This window comes from Callorhinchus milii, unplaced genomic scaffold, assembly GCF_018977255.1.
Source record: "Callorhinchus milii isolate IMCB2004 unplaced genomic scaffold, IMCB_Cmil_1.0 Scaffold3, whole genome shotgun sequence".
Classification (NCBI taxonomy): Eukaryota; Metazoa; Chordata; class Chondrichthyes; order Chimaeriformes; family Callorhinchidae; genus Callorhinchus; species Callorhinchus milii.
In genome coordinates, this window is record NW_024704744.1 from 78,630,027 (window position 1) to 78,654,273 (window position 24,247).

The following is a 24,247-nucleotide window of genomic DNA, read 5'->3' on the forward strand; positions in this document are numbered from 1 at the left end:
GAAGCTAAGGATCCCTGTCCTGATTGCTACCAGTGATCCCAAACAGAAACTGCACATGTGAACAGCGGAATCAGGATTTGTTGCCTAATTCTCTTCCCCCTCCCCCCCCACCTCCCTAAAAAAAACCCGTCAAATAATCTGTCAACACTCATCCTGGACAAGCTAAGAATTTGCATCTCAACACAAGTAACTACCTTCAGAAAAGAAGGCGGTAAGACTGGTGGTGGGTGGTGGGTGGGGGAAGAGAGGGAGGGAGAACATGAGAAGTACAACAAAAGGTGCTGAAGTCAAGGTATTTTTGTGAGGATCATAATTAATAAAACTGTGGTTGTCAGAATCGAAATCTATTCTGTTACATTCCATTAATAACTGCCATACTGATGTAAATATTCTACATTAAACTACAACTAATTTAAAAACACTATACAAATTCACTGCATTAAGTAGACATCTGATGGGTTTTAGATGTGGGAATTAATGGAAGAAAAATAAGTCAGATCCTTGTATTACTGTTTTGCAATCTTTTATAAATAAAAAAAGTTTTAAAGTCATTTAAGTATCTGAGCGAAAATCTTGTCCTACCTCTAGGAAACAGATCGCACAGCCCTACTGGCCAGGCTTCCATTTTGAAATGCCAATGTGGCTAATGACCTGTGCCAAGAGGAAAATTAGCTCCACTTTTCCCGTAGAATCCGCTACAAACCCCCTTCTCCAATACAATCACCCCCTCCGCTACATAGCTGTACACACAGTGTGTTAGGCCCCAGGCCTCGCGTGTTGTTTGCTCGACGCTGCAACTGTTGGTGGAGCGGCTCTGGTCGCTGGGCGAAGCCAGTCTCCCGCTTGTTCTGCGGGAAGCAGCGAGTGCAGGAAACCAGCTTCACCCAGCTCCCAGTCTAAACTGAGCTCCTGTGACCATGGTAAATGCTGTACTATTCAAATTAACATTTTTAGTACTTTAAATAGAACTACACATTCAGGAAATGTATGCCTATAGTTTTAATCTGAGTTGTTTCACAAAATGCGTGTCTCAACAGCACCAACTGCCCCACAATTTTCTACAGAATTTAGCAAACGCCTCCGCAATTCCTGCAATACGGGCAAATGTCCCGCAATTTTTGGCAAACATTTCCGCATTTTTCTATTGGCCCAGCTAATGACCTAGTTATACACAAAGCAATCGGCCTCCATCACAATTCCCTCGCAGGAATTGTACTGCTACTGCCACCTGTCTGAAAATGCGATTAAAATCATTGCAATACCTAAGAGGTCAGAAATAATAATCCTTTAATAATTCTTGCATTCAATATAGTACTGTATCATGTTGACAATCTCAAAGAGCTTTACAGGCTTTTCTGCAGAGTGCAATGAGTATTTTGTAGGGAAAATGCAGCAGCCAATTTTGCACACAGAAATGTTACACAAACAGCCAATTTTATCGGAGAGATTGTTGGACAGGACATGAGCAGAAATTTCCTTATCTTAGAATTGTCCCACGGGATTTTAAACTTCCACAGGAACACAGAGACTGGACCTCAGTGGTAAAACATTTGAATAATAATCCTTGCATGATATATTGCCTTATCACGTTGTTGAGACGTCTCAAAGCACTTCACAGGATATAATAATAATAATAATAATCCTTGCATTTGATATAGCGCTTTTCACGTCGGGAGGACATCCCAAAGCGCTTCACAGAACACACTGTAAAGTGAATTGACTTTTTGTGGGCGAACGCGGCAGCCAATTGCACACAACAATGTCCCACAAACAGCCATAGAGTGAGTGAATTTTAATTGAGGGATTGTTGACAAGGAAACCGGGAGAAATTCTTTTCTCTTTTCAAATAGTGCGATGGGATCTTTAACCTCGGTTCAACATCGCCTCCGAAGGTCGACACCTCCGACAATGCAACATATCCCTAGTACTGCTTTGGAGTATCAACTAAGGTTATGTGATTTCAAGTCCCGACATGGGGCTTGAACCCACAACTTTCTGACTCAGATGCGAGAGTGTTACCATTGCACCAGGTAATCGAAACACACAGCCATATCTAAACAGACACCAAACTCAAAGATATGTAACACACGCAAATCAATCAAAGCACTTTTTAAAAAAATATTTGTTCCATTTTGTTACAATGCCAGTTGCTATTTACAAATACAGGTAAAAACCTATTTTCGACATTAATTGAAATAAGCCTAATTGTAAATGTGAAAATGTCAGGTCATCCTGCAAAATATTATGTAGCGTACTAACTTATACCAAGAATTTATACATCACTATAGTGCCACAGTTCTTCCCCAAATTACTCCTGTGATGCCAGCCAGTCAGTCTTCCAAATCCCTCAATACTTCGAGCTCTTTCCTCTCCACCACAGGTAAATACACAAAGATTTTTTGTATGTAATTGTATGTACCATTTTGCAGAAATTATTTCACAATAGTTACCCAGTTTGTGGATATGGGGTGTTGAACTGTAGGCACCATGAAATTAATTCACCCATCTACCTGAACAGAGGATCATAGAATTACAAAATTCATGTTTTGATACAACTACATTTCTAAAATTGCAAATTCTAAGTGGCCAAAGCAACCCCACAGCCTACAATTCGAATACAACCACCTACACTGTGCTGGAAAGATTTCAACTATAAACTCACTACACAGAGTAGCAGTCACAGTAAATTTTAATACTCCCACCAGAACAATTCTTCTAGTTCTATAATTTACCAAATTGAGGAATATAAGACAAACTGTTTATCACTTTGTTTGCACCAAGAAGGCTACTGGAAGACAATAGGTGGTAACATCTGTGCTTTCATACATAATCTCAGCAATGAGAGGTCCAATTGGCAATCTGTGTGTTTTAAAAATTCGCCACAGAGAATTTTTTTTAGAAACATACTAGATTCTCATCTTGTAATATCCTTTCGAAGTTTATTACAAGTTCTTAAAGCATGTCAAGTTCCCCCATAAAATATACAATCCATTCTCTGTACAGCATCTTCTGTGAAGCTCTTTGAGACGCCTTGTTGACCCGATAAGGCGTTATATCAGATGCAAGGATTATTATGTTACTAATGTGGCAAGCAATTATCAATATCCAAGACACCTAAGGTACTCACTTGTATTAATATCACATGGGTATCAAACTTAGACAAAACAAATAGTATGATGACTCAAATTCACAAAAATACATATGGTCTGGAACCAATACCTGAAATACTTGTGCACTGCAGAGTAACAATTCAATCAGTGAGGTAAGAGGTTAAATGCTGTAAAGAGATCCTCTCAAAGAGAGACCCACAGCAAGTGAAACAAAAAAAAAGTCCAAAATCTCTGGTGTAAAATCACTCTGGGACTGACAGTTGGAGTAAACACAGAGGTACTTAATCACCCGGGAAGCTTTTTAATTATGCAACAGTTTAGCATTACATGTAATACCTACTATCGTGTTCTAAACATCCATCGGTCAAGTTCTAATTTTAAAAAAAATGAGTTGCCAGTCGGGACAGTTGTAGGTATAACAGCTGCTTATACAATTGCATATTTGAACAGAGAAACGTTTTCACTAATCGTATACAATTCTAACTACCAATATAGGAACAAAATGTTATATTCATCTAACATTGTTTCATTTAAACATATTAAAAGTTTTCTAAAGTACAGCATTGCTGCATTACATTTTAGATATGCCACTAACTCTCCCACCAAAGATGAAATCTGGGTTTCTGCTTTTTAGAAACTAGGTTAACTCTTGTAAACTTTTATTCTGCAGAGTAATCAGGTTTCTCCAGAAAGCCCCATCTGTTAAAAATAATCACCTTCAAGAAAAAGTATGCAGCTCTCTCTGCCCTCTTGAGGGCCTCTACAATCTTGTTCAGAACCTCCTCTAACAACTCCATTGAATCAGGATTATATTAGGTTTCTGCCTGCAGAGCAGCAATGCAGAAGGCAAGTCCAAACCAGTTCTTCGATACAATGGAAATGTTATGTTATCTCTCTACACAACAACAAAATGACATTTGTATAGCGCCTTTCATGTCAGGAGGACGTCCTTCAAAACACCTTTGTACCTCGATATGTAATACATGTAGGAAACTAATATGTAGGGTGATTCTTTATAAAGCTTTAGCATAGATTTGTTTATAATGTGGATGTCCTGTGGACCTGTAGTTACTAGCACGATGGTACACAATGGTTTTCAATGCAGATGGGCGAGCTATCTGCGCGCAGAAGCAACATCAACCTGACAACCCAAAGGAGGACCAGCAGCACTTTTTTGCAGGCTAGTTAGAATGCAGTGCTAATTTTATAAATCCAAAGCTATTTTATAAACAAGTTCAGCTTGTAGTGTGATAGGATATAATAGGAAGAGAACAAGATAATCAGTGTGCATAAAGACCTTTGAACAATCAGTGTGAAGATGGTATCAAAATCTGCAGAATGGGGAATTTAAGGGGAATTTAACTCCACCCCTTCACTCTGGCACCTTATGTTATTTCAATGAACAATTATAAGAGTAATCTCAGCCTTACTTAGCAGGATGTTAGCGTGCAGTAAAAAATCTTCAGTACTTGCTTGTGCTATTCAATCTTAAGATTAACAAAGAATTGAAAGTGGAATGCAATAGGTCAGAGAAGGTTTGGGAAAGGTATGCAATATATAAGATGTAATGATCCCACTATATGTAGAGTGTGGACAGAACAGAGGTTTTTGAAGACATGGAATGCTCTGCTCCAGAAATCTTTATAGGTGGAATCAATAGGAATGTTTGTAAGATAGATCGATACCTGAGTAGGCTATTTGGATGAGACGTTAAACCGAGGTTCCAGCTGCCTGTTCATGTGGACATTCAAAAGAAGGGAGTTTCTCATTGTGTCCTGGCCAACAGTCTCCCATGTAAACTTGGTCATTCACTTATTATTTATGGTTATTTGTGAGTCATTGGCGTGCGAGTCAGCTGCCATATTTGCCTACGAAGTGCATAGCCACTATACTTTATAGTAAAATCCCATCTAACAGGGCATCCTCCTGATCTGAAAGGTCCTATGTCAAAGGCAAGGATCATTTAAAGGATGAAGCACCTGGGATTAAGGTTCTAATAAATTGGTGTATCAAGCTTGATGGTTGGAATGGCTTCCCCCATTCCTTTTTTCCTATGCTTCTATGAGCAGCTGCAATCTTTATATATATATAAAATCCTTTAGAGAGTATCCCAATTCTATCCCTGTAATTTGATAAAAAGCACACTCTTTTAAAAGAAATGTTGACCTTAGTTAATTAGAATTGCAAACCAAGCATTGAATAAGTTCTGAAGATAAATTAAAGCTACTGTATATTATAATTGCATTTTAGTTTGTGGATAATGTTGAGCTAAAGCGGCTTACATTTTTCTTAAATCTTAGCAGGATTACTTTTGGAAATACTGATATCAGAAATTAAGGTTTCATGTATAGGAATCAATTGGAGAAGTCAAGTTTTGCAAAGTACAGTACCTAATCTCACCACTGCCGAAAAATGTTACGATTTTTTAAAACGGCTAATTTCTATCTAAAAGAAACCGCTCAACTCCGCAATAATTTGTGATTTAGATTGAATTCAATTTTGTACCCAAATAAATCCTCATCATCCACAATGGGGCTTGTAACAATTAGTGCAGATATAGAGGTCTCCACTATATCTTAAAAAACATCTTCATACCATTAGAAGGACAAAAGAGTTTGAAAAACAACTGTTTGCAACCCAAAGGTTTATAAAATGGCTCAAATTGGATCTACTGAACATCCATTTCCACCTGCTTCGGAACTGTTGGGTAAACAGTTATAGCAAACTGCTTGCCAATTTCTACACTCTGCTCTACAGTTCAATACTCATGCTATAAAATTTCATTGACTGGAAAATGATGTAGCCTTAAACTGCTAAACCAAATGGATTTTATAGTAACATACTGGGCCATTTGCTACCAGTAAATAAGAAAGCTTTGAATTGGTCACTAAGCATGTGAGTGGATCTTTTACGGAAACCAATGTGTGATGGGAATGCAAGCCTTACTGATGAATTTAGGATACAAGAGAATGCTTTAGAAACATTAACGTAACAAATGATTAGAAGGGAATTAATTTCGTAACAGGATGAGGTCAGGTATTTTAAGTAATCCCAAATCCAGTCCTCAGGAAGGATTTAATTTTTTCAGGCGTAACGTTAGGATTAGGATGCAAGCAACCAGAGGGGCTGACAACTGCTTATTCTGCAAACTCTACCACTACAGAAATGTAAATCTCAAAACTTTAAAATCTGGAAATATTTACCACCAGAATATTTAATGGGATAGGCTTTAATGGGTAAGTTTATAATGCAATGGGAAACCCACCTAAATTGGGGCCTTTGGTCACCTTCCTCCCCCTCCTCCTGGCTCGGCCCCAGGATCCATTACCGTGAAGCGCTCTGAGACCCCGTCGGGCGTGGAGGCACTAATATAAATCCAAGTTGTTGTTGTTATATTTAACACAGATACAAGATCCTTGGATGTGATCCACCTATAAAGAAGATCTAATGAGCTACCACAAGTGGATTAAAACTAGTAAGTAAATTTCCTATTTAAAAAAGTGTTAGAATATTGCAATTACTGGATATTTCTCCAAGAATGTTAAACTAATTTCTAAATTTTACAAGCTGTTTGGTTAGCAATTTAATCATTTAATAAAAAGTCAATACACATCCTCTTTGCCACTGTTACTTCATAGCGTATTTAGAAAACAAGTCATTTTTTGCTCACAAAATATAATTAATCCTCTTTACAATATATTGTGGGAACCTCTTTAAGACGTCTCAACGACATGATAAGGCACTATATCAAATGCAATGATTATTATGTGTGAAACAGCACACACATCATATACAAGTTTACTTAAATAGGAGAAATTGTAATACTTTGAGTATTATTTAATTATTACCTTCAGGTCCTTTTTAGTAAACATACCCTGAATAAAACGGTCCAATTAAAATGTGTCCACTGTATTCCTGATCAAGTTATTTTCAGGCTTTTATCCATTTCATTAAACTGGAGCAACAAAGCTAATTAACATGAACCATTATTTTCTCTCTCCATAGTTTCAGACACAATCACAAAACTTAGGAGATGAATATTTTAGATTACAGCAAAAACATTTAAATCAAGCCCTTACAACACACTTTTTGTTTTCCTCCATACATCCTTAATTGAGTACCTCCAGGACTCTCAACTGTATTAACAATAATAATCCTTGCATTAATCCTGAAATGTAAAGACAAATTAAAATAGTACTGTTAAATTGAAGTCTATTAAGATTGAATAAGTCAGCCCCAATCATTTTCAATTTAGTCCTTACTAAACACCTGTATTCAAGTATAATTTTTTAAACATCCTTCAGGCAGAACCCATGGTAACTAACTTTCACAATAACACACCTATGTTAAGATCAATTATTCAGATTTAGTATTACTCTCAGTATTCAGACTCAGAAACCTTTAAAATCATTAAGGAAAAGGGAAGAAGCTTATACCAAATACAGCCAATTTAATTTAAGATCATTTAGGGGGAATTTCTGCATTATTGCACTTGTAAGCAGCATATCGAAAATTGGGTAATTAATTCTGGCTAGACCCGGCATTCCTGATCTAAAGTAGATTTCTAGACGTCACCATAGAGGCAGGAAAAGTGAATTACGATGGAAGGCTTTCTGCTCAAGAGCTTAGTGGATGATGCATGCATCACAGTGAGAGGAAGTGTACATCAAGAAATTTCAAATATTATTTTGTCATCCATTTAATTTACTGTCTTTAAATTTTGATGTATATCATGTCATATCATGAGTGTGAGTTCCTCATACACCATGCACTGTTTCTTATGGGATGATCTGAAGCTTCTCATAATGCCACGATAAGCAGCTGTTATGCTGGAACAGTTTTCTCACCAAAGAGTTCTTGATCAAATGTTTGAACAGTTGTACCTCAGCCCTGAGATGATATTTCACTTTGTATTTTTCTAGATTGGCTTTTCAATGGACAACATAGGTTTTTTTTTGTGTGATAAAAAAAGTTTCATTTACTTTTACTCTACAAGTTTGTCTCCAGGGGCAGGTTTTCCCAAGCTACAACTTTAGCTCAGTTTAATTCAGTTCAGGTTGAATAGCTCACTCCGATGGGAATCGTGTGTTCCCTCCTTTGGATGACTCGTTAAGTCAAAGTCGCGTCAGCCTATTCAGGTAATTTAAAGACGCCTCGGGCGTATTCAAAAAAAGGGAGTTTCCCCTGTGTCTTGGGCAACACCCCACCCAAATAAAATTGGTCATTCATTTCTTGGATGCCTGTGCAACATTGCTGTGTGCAGAGGCTGCTGCATTCACATAATCGTTATATGTTAAAAGCACTCGCAGATGTCGACAATGTTATAATGCAAGAAACTGTATCAAATGCTAGAACTATTAATTAAGAGATCAGTCTCGTTCGTCCGGTTTCTTAAAAAATTAGATAGGTTGAGTGAGCAAATCCCAGCAGCATATTGTGGATGCAGATGTCTCAACATCATCATGCAAGCATCACAATGACAGACCTTCAAAAATTCACAATAACCACTGGGATAATTTTTATGATAGCCAAGCAATGGCAACACTAAAAAGGAAGCAGTTGTCTGATGGTTAGGTTCATCTCCCAGCCTCTGCTATAGTTGTTTGAGTAGCAGAGTTCACACAAAAGTATTGGCAGTTCACACGTAGATGAAAGCTTGATATTATTTAAATCAAACTTCAGTTTAATAAATTTGTATTTGATTACATTGGCTATAACTTGCATCAGCAAAATATGACTGAAGAAACTGCATTACTAAAAGCTTATGCATTAATGCAGGTACATTAGATTCTCATTACTCATGACTACTGAGACACCAGACGGGATATACTTCCAAGTTTCTTTAATGTGAATTGTCGATCCATCAACTTAAATAGTTCTTCAAAAGCATTTACTAATTGGAACTAATTAAAGGCAAAAGAACAAATTCATAATGCCTTGCTGTACGTATCATGAGTACGTAATTAATTACTGTTCATCAGTAATCTGAAGGACTGTTGTGCATTCTACACTTAAGCTTTTTTTGTAAAGTCAGTTTTCACCTGCACAGATTAAATCTTTTCTAAAGAGCTCCTTCATAGCTAAGAACCATTCAGTGGTTTAATACTGATTAACATCCATTCTTTTTACCCCAATGAAAATATCAGTAAAGATATTTCATCAAAGGATAATCAATCCCCTCATATCGAGGCAGGGTGATCCATTGGTCAACATACAACTTTACTTGGCCAGTGTGCACACCAATTTTTAATTAAGAACCTGTTCTCCTGCTGTTGCTATAATAATTGCTACCATCTTCTGATTAAGCAGACTCCGTGAAAGATTAGAATTCCCTTCCCAAAGTCAGAAGAGGCTAGGTACATTAGTAAAATATTGAACAGAATTTCAAGAGATTCTTTATGCAGATAATAATTTTATTTTAGTTAAAGCTACTAAACAAAGTATTTTACATTGCATAGTTTCCTTTTTTTAAAGGAGAGAAGAGCCACCATATAACATGGTTGGACTGTATACATAGAAAGAAAAATGGAAACTCCCGAGAATTTTAAAACTAAAGGATGTAATGCACTAAATCACCAGTCAAATGTCTCCCCACTTTAGCTCATAGCATCACAAAAGTTGCAAAAACGCATACAGCGATCAAGAAAGATCAGAAAGGTTAGAGGGTTCTCGTTGGAGGTAAGATAATTCAGAGGGGACCTGATAAAAGTGGTTGATATTATGAAAGGATTCAATAAGGTGGACATTAATATTCAACTTGTTGGCGAGCCCAAAAATGTAAGATAGCCAACAGCACATTTTGAAAGAGCTTAAGAGGAACTGCGTTACTCAAATGGTGGATAAGAATGTGGAACTCACTGACAGTAGGTACAGTTATTCATTACTTCAGTATGTAACTTAAACACTCCATTGGTTGCATCACTCATTTTTGGCAATGAATGTCTTGGTGGAAATTAAGTTCTCATTCATCATATCAACTTAATTAAACACAAGCAATCCCAACTAATTAAACTAAATAGGAAATCAAAATGCCAGAAAATGTATTGCATAGTTAAATGTTACCAGTTACAATTAAAATAATTAAAATAGTAAACTTACAGTGCGAGCACATTTCCAGAGGATAGCTTGATTCATTGCCCTGAAATTAAGCGGGAAAAGAAAATTATAATTCATGTAACTGAAAAAAAGTACAATTGTAAAAGGTCAGAGAAAATGTAGACATCTTAACTAATCCCTAATTCAAAAAAATAAAAAGTAAACATTACATTAAGTTACAGTATTTTAAGTATTGAACAGCGATCATATGAAGCACTCCAATTACTAGCACACCAGTTTCAACCAACATTTTAGGGTTCACAACTATATAATCATGTAAAAGTACAGTAACAAAGAGAATCTGTTTTGGTATGTTGTACCTTTGAGGAAGTCCTTCTTGCTTTTACAATAATTCAGTTGTAACACATGATCCTTTCTTCACATCCCATATTACATAAGACGCAATTTGTTTAATCATGCTGCTCCACTCATTAGATACCGGCTAATATGGAGTGGTTACACAGAGCAGACAAGAGTGAAAACATGCTAATTCACTAGAAGCGATCCCTTAAAAAGCTCTCTACCCCCACCCCACCATGTACTTTACAATATCTCATTCTGAATTATGCAGAGTACTTTTGACTAGTGGTGGCTATACAGATTCAATGCAACAATGAGCTATTTGTGCAACTTCAGCTCGTAACTTTTAAAAGCCTGTTTTTTCCCCTCCACATAATAATCCTTGCATTTGATATAGCACCTTATCACTTCTTCGAGACATCTCCAAGTGCTTCATGCAATAAAGTGAATTGACCATATTTGGGGGGGGCAAAACACAGTAGCCAATTGCGCATAGCAGTGTCCCACAAACAGTCGGGGGATTAAGTGACAAAATTATTATTTTTTTAAAGGAATTATTATCTCCGGAAAAACAATCCACCAATCGACTAACAAACGGTTCCTACTTACTGCTAGGTAAACAGAGGCATGGGGTAACGAAACACGTCCAACATTTTGCCCTTCTGGGAATCGAACCCTGGTTCTCTCGCTTGCGAGGTGAGTACTCACCACACATGTGATGCACTCGTTTTCCTCATTGACAGCTATCTAAGTAACAGTAATGTTGACCAAGGAGATGCCTGAACATCAGACACCTGTGCTGCCAGGCTATCCCCAACTTCTACAACCTCCACTTACATAGTGGCTAATGAGGAAAACAAATGACAGATTCTTAGTGCACATGTATAAAGCAATAATGCCTGTATCTGTACAACTCTATTAAGTCACGAGTTTCTGAGCAGCCAAGAAATCTTGCAATAATCAAGACATAATTGAATAATTGGAAGTAGATGCATATTTATCCTGTAAGCCAAAGAACGAACAATTAAGGCAGTTCTAATTAAACAAATGCTGTGGCTGCTATGATCAGCTGGATCAAGGCAGCAAAACCATATAGTTTAGGTAGTGTTCTTATAGATAATCTTCAAAGGTAATCCTCCATGTTGTGTCAAAGAGTAACTTTCTGAACAATTAAATTGGACTTGTAGAGTAGGACCCCCAGTAGATTCAAATTCATAATTATAGCTGGCACTAAGTACTTGAGGGAGTCTTGCAATATCAGCAATGCTTTCCTTTTGATGGACATTAAATGGACGGCTGCCCGTTCTGTTAGTTTAAGTCAATATTAAAACTCCCATGAATAAACTCCAGCCATAACCAATGCATACATTACGGACCCTGAACCTGGGTACTTGCCAGCCTTTGCCTAACTTCTCCCGGGAATAGGCAAGCAAGCTGCATCCCTCCAGGGAGTGTGCATTCCATTCCAAATTACAGGTACAGGTGGGATACATGGAGTTCACTTTGGTTTGGATATTCCCCTTCAGTCTATAGCTTAACACTGTTTAAATGGCAGCACCCAGTACATACTTATAGTTTCAAACAGTAGTCAACCTGCTGTGCTGAGCATTCCAACATGGAAAACATCGTTGAAAGCGATGGTTTAATAGTTTAAATACCGTGCTAGGATAGTGCTTTTCCATAAATACGTTTAATGCTCAATTTAGTGTTCCAAAAAGACTGGTATACGAGTTTGCTGTATCCCAACATCCTTCAGGAATGTTGAAAAATCTAAACTCACAGCTAGATTACAACATCAACGGTTGATCTCATTATTATCAGAGTTCACTAAAAATACCTGAAACCTATACACATATCTACACAACATTCCTCTTTTTAAATGTAGACCTAACTTTGTATGCATGTACTTATTATTAAGTGCACTATCAAGTCTTTCAAGAGGATCCTCCTTCAAACCTTTTCATTGCAAATATAATACAATGTACACTTCATGCCCCCATACTCAGAATGACAGTACATCATCACAAAAATAGAGCATCTACAACTTTAATTAAAAAGTGCTTATTTAAGGTCATTGCTCCCTTTTGCACAATAGCACAATTTCCAAAGTTAGATCTGTTTAAGCATAAGAACCACAGTATTTCTGATAATTAAAAGAGGTCAAAACACTAATTATAGCAATATTTGTACAGTAACAAAAGTAGTATCATGGAATGAAAATCTAGATGTATTCTGGAAAGAGTAAGGGAAATTTAACCAATTTACCTATTACAAAAATGTGACTACACATCTAACTATTTCACTCCATAAGAATGATTGGCAATTCCACTAATAATATTAGCGAGGATTCCAACCTGTGAAACAAACACACCTGAAAAGGGATAAATTAACAAGTTAAATACTGTGCTGGGATAGCACAGCTTTAAACTGCACGTTTCCAAGAGTTTGCTTGATGTTCTGGAGTGTCTTATAAGTCTGCTCGTCTATCCACGAATTACATTAAACGATCATACTGCAAAAGGGGATAGAAATGCATAAAAGATCCACTTACTGCTGCAATTTCAGGTAAGCAATCTTGAAGTGCACTCTGGAAAAACTGAAAAGCACTGTAATGGCAAAAGTACCACAATTTCTTGAATTTATTGAACGATAGGATGTTTTTAGTAAAATACAGAATTTTTAAAACCACTCAAGTCAGCAGGCTAACCTTCCAGATATTTACTCATTCCAACTGAAATGCCTTAATGCTCAAAGGCCAGAACCTGATCATGAAAAAGACACCTCATGCAATCTATCTCTCAATTTGTGACTTGCCTATAAACCTATTTTCCACTAAGAGTAAATAGGAACCATCAATAATCGAATCTCACACTCACAACCACATTAATTTTCTCTCCAATAAGTATTCACAAGTGTCTCGCTCAAATATTGCCAACCTGGTGTGAACACTGCATTTGTGTTACAACATTAAGACACAATTGTGGACACAAAATAGCACTAGTTTCTTGATTTAAACAATTAAACCTGCCGTTTAACAGTAGAAAAAAAACATTGGAAGCAGACTAACTGAAGTTAACCTGCAGCAGATTGTTCTCAATTCTAGAAGTTAAAGCACAGATCACATTTGGATTCATAAAGTGATAGAATAGAATAACATAGATCTATGCCATTTGGGCCATCAAGTCTGCTAAAGTGCTTTTCTCCACAAGAGCTCCTTATCAAATCTCGACTTCCTACCATTAATATTTCCCTTTTTCAAGAACCAATTCCAGTTTTTAAAAAATTACAATAATACTTATATTTGATGTAGCGCCTTATCACGTCTTTAAGACATCTCAAAGTGCTTCACAGAATATACTGTAAAGTGATTTGACTGTATATTTTGTGGGTGAAACGCAGCGCAAAGCAGTGTCCTGTAAACAGCTGTGGATTTAGTGAACTAATTATTATTTTGTTATTTTTTGAAGGAATTATTACCCCCGGAAAACCGATCCTCCAATCGACCAACAACCGGGTTCCTACTTACTGCTAGGTAAACAAAGGCGTGGTGGGGAAGGAAACTTGTGCAGTTTCAACTTTTTTCAAAAAAAAAGTACTTTTAGAAACTACAGGAAGTTATTTCTATTTCAACTTTGAGACAAATTTGCAACCAACAGCTGTAAAATACTTCTTACTCAAAATAGCTCCACAATTATCTCTTTCCTGTCTTCGTACAAGTGCATGTATTTTAAAAATATTCTATTTTCTTCATCAGAAAAGAAAACATTTACAAATTGGACTCTTTTGCACCTTTAGTGTTTCTGTGTTATATCCAAACCCGCAATGTACTGAACAATATCCTTGCATTTGGTGGACCCGTACATCCTTGCAGGTTGCAGAAAATGAGAGCTAATGTTACTTACAAGCATCAATATTACTGACCAAATAATTATGTTCTCAAAGAAACTATTACCATTTTCTACTGCAACATCAATGTTTAATTCACAACTAAAACCAGGCAAAAAAGGCTAAATTTAACTTGAAGATTTAATTTGAAGATTTGGTTGGAACTAAGTCACAACCGAAAGCATAAGCAAATCAGTCAATTCACAAATATTAATTTTAGAGGCACCTGAGAAATCAAACTTAATATTGGCTCAGCATTGGTGAATAATTTAATTCAGTTTTCAGTAATATAAAGTCAATCTTAATTGGTTTTCAGATTAAGATCTCCCTTTCACTAAATGTTCTCTTTTCATATTGATCAGTGTTTTTTTTTAAAAAGTGATAATAATCCTTGCAAATTTATGCAGCATCTTACCATACAAACACCTCAAAGCGCTTCACAGGATTTACTATAAAATGTAGAGACTCTGCATTGGAGTTTCACAATTGGAGCAGAATTTTTGCTGCATTTCTAATGTATACAACATATATCCTTTACTACTTTTAAGTGATATTAATAATAATCGTTGAATTTGATGTAGTGCTTTTCACATCTTCCAGACATCTCAAAGCGCTTCACAGAATATACTGTAAATTGAATTGACTGCATTTTTGTGGGCGAAACGCGGCAGCCAATTGCGCACAGCAGTGTCCCACAAACAATCGTGGATTGAAATGACCAAATTATTATTGGTTTTTTTCTTGAGGGATTATTATCAGGCATGTGGAGCAAAGAAACTTGCCCAAGGTTTCGCCCTGCCTGGAACCAAAGCCAGGCAAAGTTTACATTTTTACTATTTAGAAAATTTTGAATTTTTTTTTAGAACAAATGCCTTAGGAGGAGGCCAAATGATAAGGGTTTATTCTAGTCAATATTCTAACATTTAAACAAGCAATGTAACACTCTTGTCTGACAGCGATTTTAAATATGCCAGGCAGAAATGAATGAAGCTATATTTTCCTTTACTTTCTGCAGCTTCATACCCTTCATTGTAGAGGCCATCCATGAATCAATAAAATGTTATTGCAGCTCTGGGGAATTGGGAACAACTGAATTAAAGGTACACAGAGGCATTTGAAGCACTTAAGTAAATCATCTTTGTTGAGATAAGCAACAATGTTATGTTGTGGTTTTTGAGATTACACAAGTATTTTTAAACTTAAAATGTAGTTAAATTGTCAGTACACTCTACTCAAGCAAACTGATGCAGTGTTTGCATAATATTTGCCTTCATCTGCAGTAGTGCTGAAAGTACTGCTGTTGCCTCCAGAGGCAATGTAAGGAATAGCAAGATAATACATCATGTATAGCACCTTTCAAAAAGGAGGATGTCTCAATGCGCTTCACAAGATATAAAGTACAGTGACTGTTTCCTGGGCAAACGCAGCAGCCAAAAACATGCACAGTAATGTTGCATAAACACCCATTAAATGAATTAGCAATTTTATTTGGTGGATTGTTAAGTAGCCATACTGTCAATATCCTGTTTGCTTCCCATCCGCAATGTTAATAAGGGATTCTGCTTTACTTGACCCTCTGCTTAATACGTTACTAGTTGCATTCTACAAATTTACTTTGGATAACTCATCCTATAAGTTGGTATCTTGAATCACAGACACGTTCTGCCCTATCCTGCGACTAGTGCAGGCGCTCAGAGGAGGTTGGACACGGATGTTTGGACACATCGTTCAATTTGTGGTCTGCACCATGGCCTCCCACCCTATTCTGTCACAAGATAGGGCGGGAAGCTATGGCCCAGTGCTTACTGGAAGAGAGGCGAGCAACCCTCCAAGTCACTGACCAGAGGCATGATGGATGAGGCATGGAACTCTTCCCTCCGATGAATTTGACGAAGGACGTCTGACTCGAGAGGGCCTGGACGGGTTCTCTCCTGTTAGAGGTCTCTTGTCTATTGGAGGGCTGCGCAATGGCCTCCTGCTCTATCCTGTGACAGATCACTTTCCCTTGGAGCAAGCGATCTGGAGTTTACTGTATTTCAAATAAACATTTGGGTTCATACCAACCAGGAAGCTCTTTAAAAAAATTCAAATCAGTCACTTTATTAAATATTCTACTGAACTTCAGAGAGTGGAATTAAGCGAGAGTGCGTTAATGGACATGTGGGGTTTGATGTGGGTGAAGGTGCAGATTCCGGAGTTTTGGATGAGTTGCAGCTTGTGAATGGTGGAGCTGGGGGAACTAGCGAGTAATGTTGGAAGCCACGTGTAACAAAAGTGCAAATGAGCGCTTCAGCGGCATTGGTTGTGAAGTAGAGGCAGAGGCAGGGAATATAGCAGATGTGAAGATAGGTGGTCTTGGTGAGGGTGACAGGAAAACTGGGAACCAGATGCAAGATTGTGTTCTGGTTCAAAGTGTTTGAGAGAGGCCGGGGAGCTGAGGTCAGAGCAGAAGAAAGCAGACTCTTTGGTAGGAGCCAAGGAGGATGGTTTCCGACTATCCAAATTACGTTGGAATTGGCTCTTCATTAATACAATAAACTTAAGTGTAATAACAATAGTTTTGTATTTGATGCAATATACTGTTCATTAGCATTTTGTACACCTGCCAGTATCAGAATTTGCGTAAATTTCTATAAATTATTCTATGAACTTGAAGGCTTACAACATTATAGGAGGAGATGCTGGCAAAATCACACTGAATTATGTTGTTCACTGAAATTTGCTAACATTAAATTCCACTTTTGAGGGAAAAAAAGAGCAACTGAAGAAAGAGAAATCATCTTGAAAAATATACAATATTTTCTACCACTGATATTTCAATATCCAAAGGCACACACAAGAAACATTCCTTCTTTATAGTCCTCAATTCCAGAAAACCACAATCCAACAATGGTCATTACAAGAAACCTTTTAAGGTTACAATAATTATGTGAGACACAGACTTTATTGCCTGCATCTACATCACATTTACCAACTTGAACTCTTCCTTTCTACCTTTACCCATTTACACGTCAACAATGTTGTCTTGTCTCCCTTCACCAACACCAGCTTACAATTCAGTATCCATTAACATAGTAACACAAGCAATCCATAAGGGAGTATTAACCTAAAGTGCATGGCAACCAAATGGCAATCAGCAGCAAATAAATAATGTTTAATTTAGCTTTGCCAGATGGGCCACTAGAAAAAAAAGATCATTAGGAGAACAAGACAAAGGAATAAAGTACTCAAAAAGACTCCAATAATTTGTGTAATTTTTTAAAAATCAACAAATGTAATCAAATAAAAAAATAACTATAATTGTATTAGTCACAACAAACATTACAGGGACATTAGTAGTTAAACCAAATACAAGTCAACTATTAGTTAATGGATCTAAGCATTGTAGATAATAAATATAGGCAAAGAAGATTGCAATATTTAAGATTACAGACCCTAAAAACTGCAGCATCTCTTTTCTTGTTGCATATCATTTAAAAAATCTGAAATAACACTACAACACTGCTTCTGCTAGTTTTCAGTTAGCCAGTTTCCTAATTAAAGTACAAGCTTACAGCAGGAGAAAAAACACCGCAGAAAGGAACTCAGAGTACCTTTATTCCAAAGAATGAGTCAGTTTCATAAATTCAACAATAGGAAAAGTTCCAAATGTTCTTGACAAATAAAAGTAATGCAACTGAAATATCTCCCCCTAAACAAAACCTACAATTTGTTGGTATTTTCATGTATTTCTTCTGATCAAATAGTACTGGATACAGTTGATTTTGTATGTCATCTTAACGCAATGGCAGACTCTCAGTGCCCTTTTCTCTGATGAAAACAGAGTGTTAATTTACAAAATAGCAATAAAAGTAAATGCACATTGCAATTGATGTGGCTAGAAAAAGGAACTGTATTTTTAAAAAGGAAAGATGCCGACTAAGCCTCCATATTTAACATCAAAGTCACCGGGTGGGTCTATTTAACTAATCAACAGATATTCCTGGAAGAAAAAGAATCCTGCAACCAATGAGATTTCTCTTCCAAGATATCTGCACAGGCCAGAAGTGAGCAAAAAAAGTCAGAAAACCCATCCCTAAAGGAAATGCACACCACTGTGTCATTTTGTTTTCACATGGAATAATGTGTATGTAAATTTACAACATAGACACCTTTATTCTCAAAACAGTTGCAGTAATTAGTTTTACAGCTACATGCTGCAGTGTGCTCTTGTATTAATCAAAACAACTCTCCGAGTGCTTAGAGATTATAACTGCCCCACTTAAGATTATTTGAATCATAGATTCATTTGAAATGGAGAATATAGATTAGGTGTATTTGCCTAAAGTTTTTAATATTTCTCAACAAAAGGAGTATTTGACTAGAATATCAGGAAAGTCAGCAAGTGTGAACGTGTGCACATAATGTGTTTTAAACTGCATGTATATTTATACTACCACTGTATTGTGGAATATTAAAGACACAGGAACATAAAAAGGAGGGGGGAGGAGGCTGTGCACCTACAACCAAACAGGAAAAACAAAATTCATGACACGTGTAACTATAAAAAGTGCATGTACCAGAAGTAAATGTACCCTTTTTTAAAACTAACTTACGAGTAAAAAAATATGCAATATCCTAGTGTACACCCATTCGTTGAGTTTTAGTAATCTTCAGTTCTAAAATCGGCCTTTAGTTTTAAAATGCCAAAGCTTTAACTGTAGCTCACACATTTTTAATTTGATAAAATAATCCTTGAATTTATGAACGCTTTAGCATTTAATAAAATAATCCTTGCATTCGAAAATACAAGCCCCTATTTCTACCAAAATGAATCCCTGCATTTCAAAAATGATAACATGCTGCTGTGAACATATTTTCCCTCCATTTTATTTCTTGTCAATTTCACTCCCAACCCATTGAAAGGTTTACATACATTAATGTGACCTCCAGTTTTGCTCATTTCCAACTGAAACGGGAATTTACATACAACGTGCAAAACACAGCTCACTCTGAAGAGAGAGAGAGGGGGGGAGTCTCAAAACTCTTCTGACAAATGCAAAATTGAGTGGGGGATAGGAAGAGAAGCTACTGTGTGTGTGTGTGTAAAAAAATAAAATGTACACCCATGTGCCTGACTGCCTTGTTATCACGACTTGCCTCCCAATAGCTGACAGATGATTTTCCTCCCAGTAACAGCCCCTCCTCCGCCATAAATAAAAAAAAACCATGAAACTCGTGAAAAACTGCGTCAAATGTGCTATCTGGAGTAATAAAACAGGGAGGGAGGGAAGGGGGAGGGGGGAAGGAGGGAAGAAAATGCAGAGGCACTGACTGCACTCACTGCCCGAGCAAACTACCGCACAGCGACCCCAATCTCCATTTTAGAGCAACTGGAGGAGGAAAGGAGGGGAAGGAGAGAGAGTGAGTGAGAGAGAGAGAGAGAGAGAAAAAAGGAGAGAAGCAGAAAGGCAGAGCAGGAGGGGGTTGTGTGGGGTGGGGAAGCCTGTGCATTTTATCACCGTGTAATGGGAAGGCAAAGGGCTCTGCCAAAAGACTGGTTGCTTTTGGCAGAGGAAAGGCCTCCCTCTCCTCCCTCCCTCCCTCCCTCTCTCTCTCTCTCTCTCCCTCCCCACACACACACACACACTGCGGCGGGTGCGTTCATTTTCATGATGGCCGCGAAACCTCTCGGGTTTTGCATCGGGGGGAGGGGGGAGGGTGGACAGAGAAAGAAGCGGAGGAGGGGAGGGAGGGAGGGAAGGAAGGAGGAATAAAAGCGGGGGGGGGGGGAGAGAAAGAAAACAGAGAAGAAAGGGGGAAGAGAGAGAGAGAGAGAGAGCGATAAAGGAAGCAACAGCAGGAGGAGGAGGAGGAGGGAGAGAGGAGGAGGAGGAGCAGCACAGGCCACGCACTCCCACCGCTTCAAAACACAGCACTTCTTCTTCTTATTATTATTATTATTATAATGATTATTATTATTTCAATCGAGCGGCCGTTATCCACAGATACATTCTTTTTTATATCCCAACCCAAATAAAAAAAAACACAACACGCGGGCGGGAGGGAGGGAGGAAGGTGTTTTTTTTTAAAAAAAGAAGAAGGTGGTGGAGTGTGTGTGTGTGTGGGAGGGGGGGATAGAGAGAAAACGCCGAGGGGGGAGAGAGAGAGAAAAAAAAATCGTCTAGAAATTTCTGCGGGGTTTGGCCCCGGGGGGCGCAGAGCCGAGACCCCCCCCCTACCCACCCCCGGGCTCTTGTTTGACAGGAGATTTTACATTAAACATCACATACACACACACACACACACACATATATATATATATATATCCATATAAAAAAATGACATGAAATAACCAAACCGCTGTCTTACTCACCATCCTGACTGACTGTCTGTCTGTCTGTCTGTCTGTCTGTATCGAAGGTTAAGTCTTCCGAGGAGGAGGAGGGAGAGGGAGGGAGAGGGTGAGGAGGAGGAGGAGGAGGGGGGGAGGGGGGACTCGATTTAAAACAGGAACCCGGCGGGCGGGCGGGCGGACGACTCGCTCTCTCTCTCTCTTTCTTTCTTTTTTTCTCTCTCACTTCTTTCCTATTTCCTTCAACCCGTTTTCTCTCGTCAATTTTTTTTAAAAAAAATCTTTCCGCTCCTCCCTCCCCTGTGTGTGTCTTCTCTCTCTCTCTCTCCTTTTCTCTCCAACGCACAGTCAACTGCGACGCCCGCCGCCCGCCCCCCCCCCTCTCTCTCTCTCTCTCTCTCCCTCCCTCTTCTCTCTCTCTCTCGTTAGCTCCCGTCGCCTCTCCTCGGGTGCGAACCGTGTGTGGAGCTGTTGAGTGCGGTTGGTTGGTTGGTAGTTAGTGAGGGAGGGAGGGGTGGGTAGTGGTGGTGGTGAACGACACAGCCGGGATATCACGCTCCGACGTGACGTGACGTGAGCGGCGGCGGCGGTTGACGGCTCCGAGCGCGCGGCGCGGCCGTTAGTTGCGGGGGGGGAGGCGGGAGAGAAGGAGGAGAGGAGCACGTGACTGCTAACTGCGGACCAACGAGAGAGAGGTGGGGGGGAGAACCGCTCGACTCGACTCAAGTCTCGTGTCAGTTGTGGTCAGCCATTTAATATGACTTATCGTAATATTTATAGATAATAGGATATTCAACGGGTCCTGAGGCCACGTGTCAAACCGAGTCCTCCGCCCCGCCCCGTGTCCTGCCCGACTGCCTGGCCCGGGGTGGGACTTTTTTTAAAAAAGAGAACTGGTGGGTAAAACGTGTGGCGGGTTCGAGGCAGGTCGGGGGCCATCCCAAAGCAGCGAGTGCGCCTTATGGTGTGGGTGTGTGTGTGTGTGGGGGGGTGTGGGTGTTGAGGTGTGTGGGGGGGTGTGTTTCAGGGGGAGTATTGGGGGTGTGTGTGTGGGGGGGGTGTTTGGGTGTTGAGGTGTGTGGGTGTTGAGGTGTGGGGGGGGTGTTGGGTGTGTGTGTGTGTGGGGTATGTGTGGGGGTGGGTGTTGAGGTGTGTGGGGGGGCGGTATGTGTGTGTGGGTGTTGAGGTGTGTGGGGGGTGTGTGTGTGGGGGGGTGTTGAGGTGTGTGGGGTATATGTGTGTGTGTGTGGGGGGGTGTTGAGATGTGGGGGGTGTGTGTGTAGGCCCGGACATGGACGTAGTGCACACCCGAGCGATTCTCGACTGCCCTAAAAGGAGCGACCCCCCCCACCCCCCAAAAAAAATATGTATGCGCAACCTGTGCGCTGTGAACCTGTCCACACTCCCCACTGAGAGAGGGTGGGGTGTGGGGATAGGGAGGGGTGGGGTACAAGACCCCCCCCCCATCTGTAACTGCGCCTCGCAAAGGGCGGTAGGACCCCCAAGGCGGGGAAGCCGCCGTCCCTTCACCAAACTGGAGGGCGCAGAGGCGAGCCCTCCGCCCCACCCCCAGCCACAACGGTCCGGGTCTGCTGCTCCCTGTAGCGGGATAATAACGTGGCGCCTTCTTTTCTGTTAACGGGTCTGAGACGAGCGGAAATATATCAACAAATAAATATATATATATTTAGTTTCAAAAAAACTACCCAAAAAAGCGGTATAATAATGAACCGAATATTTTTAAAAAAGCAATGAGAAAATATTTTGGTTAGAAATGCTCGTTCGACCACAGTTGGGGAGTATTGAGTTCAGTTTTTGGCAGAAGGCATATCGCAATCATGAACAGCACAATACTCCAGCACAGATTTACTGGGATGATACAAGGGATCAAGGATACAGTTATATGATAATAATCCTTGCATTTGAGATAGCACCTTATCACGTCTTCGAGACATCTCAAAGTGCTTCACAGAATATACCGTAAAGTGAATTGACCGTATATTTTGTGGGCAAAACCCGCACAAACAGTCTTGGATTGAGTGACCAATTATAATTTTTTTTGAAGGAATTATTACCCCCAGAAAAGTGATCCGCCAATCGCCTAACAACCGGGTCCTACTTACTGCTAAGTAAACAGAGACGTGTGGAGTAAGGAAACTTGCCCACCGTTTTGCCCTGCCGGGAATCGAACCCAGGTCTCTCGCTTGCAAGTTGAGTGCGTTAATGACTGAGCTACCTTACATGTAGATGTGAATCGTTGTCATTGTCTGCAACAGGGAAGATTAAGAGGCTACTTTTAATCAGATGAATAGAAAAATATTTCTTTTTCTTGCACTGAAAGTTATTGTGACTCATCTGGTGAAAAAAAAGTTTCAACTGCTCCAATAAGCAATTTTCATTCTACCTATGTTCATTTTTATTATTAATTTTAAAGCATAAATCAATTAAGAGACCATAATGAGGGATTTGGTATGTCCTCTGAAATTAGTGACACATGATAGGGTAAAACTCCACTGATGTCTCGCTCACGTGATCAAGTGAAACAAGACAGTGAGTGTCAGCAAGCTATGTGACTGTGGATATGACACTGGAACCTATTCCTGATTGCACAAGATGTTCAGTACATGCAAACTTTTCAGCACGGATCACTCTTTAATGACGAGGAACAGATATTGTGTTATATTTTCTTTCCCTAGTCAGAAGCACAAAATCCAATTGTGCCTCCCTGCTGTCCTGTGATCGGGGTCCCTCTGCCTCCTTGTCGCCTCGACCTCTCTGCCTCCTTTGACACTGTTGACCACTCCATCCTCATACACCGCCTCTCTGCCTTACTTAATCTTCGCAGATCTGCCCTTGCCTGGTTCGATTCCTATCTCTCACCGTCTCCACTTTGTTGCCGCTAATGGTTTCTCCTCCAGCCCCCACACTGTCACGTCTGGCGTCCCCCAGGGCTCTGTCCTTGGCCCTCTGCTCTTTAATATCTATATGTTGTTGACCTTGGTGACATCATCCGCCGACATGGGGTCAACTTCCATATGTATGCGGATGACACCCAATTCTTATCTTTCTGCCTCCACCCTCAACTCCAGGACCACTGCTGTCCTGACAGACTGCTGTCAGACATCAAGTCCTGGATGAGGGCAAACTTCCTTCAGTTGAATGTGAACAAGACTGAGGCCCTCCTGATTGGCTCGCGCCAACGCCTCAGCACCTCAGGCTCTGGCAGCATCAACCTCCATGGTTGCACACCTCAACTCACCAAACCAACCAGGAACCCAGGTGTCTTGTTCGATCCTCAACTGTCTTTTCTTCCCCACATCCAAGCCATGACCCGCTCTGCCTTCCCTCACCTCTGTAACATTGCCCGACTCTGCCACTACCTCACCTCTCAGGCCGCTGAAACTCTTGTTCATGCCTTCATCACCTCCAGGCTCGACTATGCAAACGCCCTACTTGTCGGCCTTCCCAACTCCCTCCACAGGCTGCAGATAATCCAGAACTCTGCAGCCCGTGTCCTCTCCCG

The 24,247-nt window shown here is 39.6% G+C and overlaps 1 protein-coding gene across 1 annotated transcript in view; it reads right to left on the bottom strand.

The window, feature by feature from the left end:
* Positions 1-20,755, bottom strand: part of ppp3r1a (protein phosphatase 3, regulatory subunit B, alpha a) — a 35,656-nt gene extending 14,901 nt beyond the window's left edge. The window contains exons 1-2 of the mRNA XM_042333068.1: positions 20,746-20,755; positions 10,209-10,248 (exon numbers count right to left, since the gene is read on the bottom strand). Of these exons, the coding sequence (XP_042189002.1) occupies positions 10,209-10,248; positions 20,746-20,748 (43 nt within the window). The 5' untranslated portion in view covers positions 20,749-20,755. The remainder of the gene's footprint in view (positions 1-10,208; positions 10,249-20,745) is intronic.
* Positions 20,756-24,247: the final 3,492 nt, after the last annotated feature.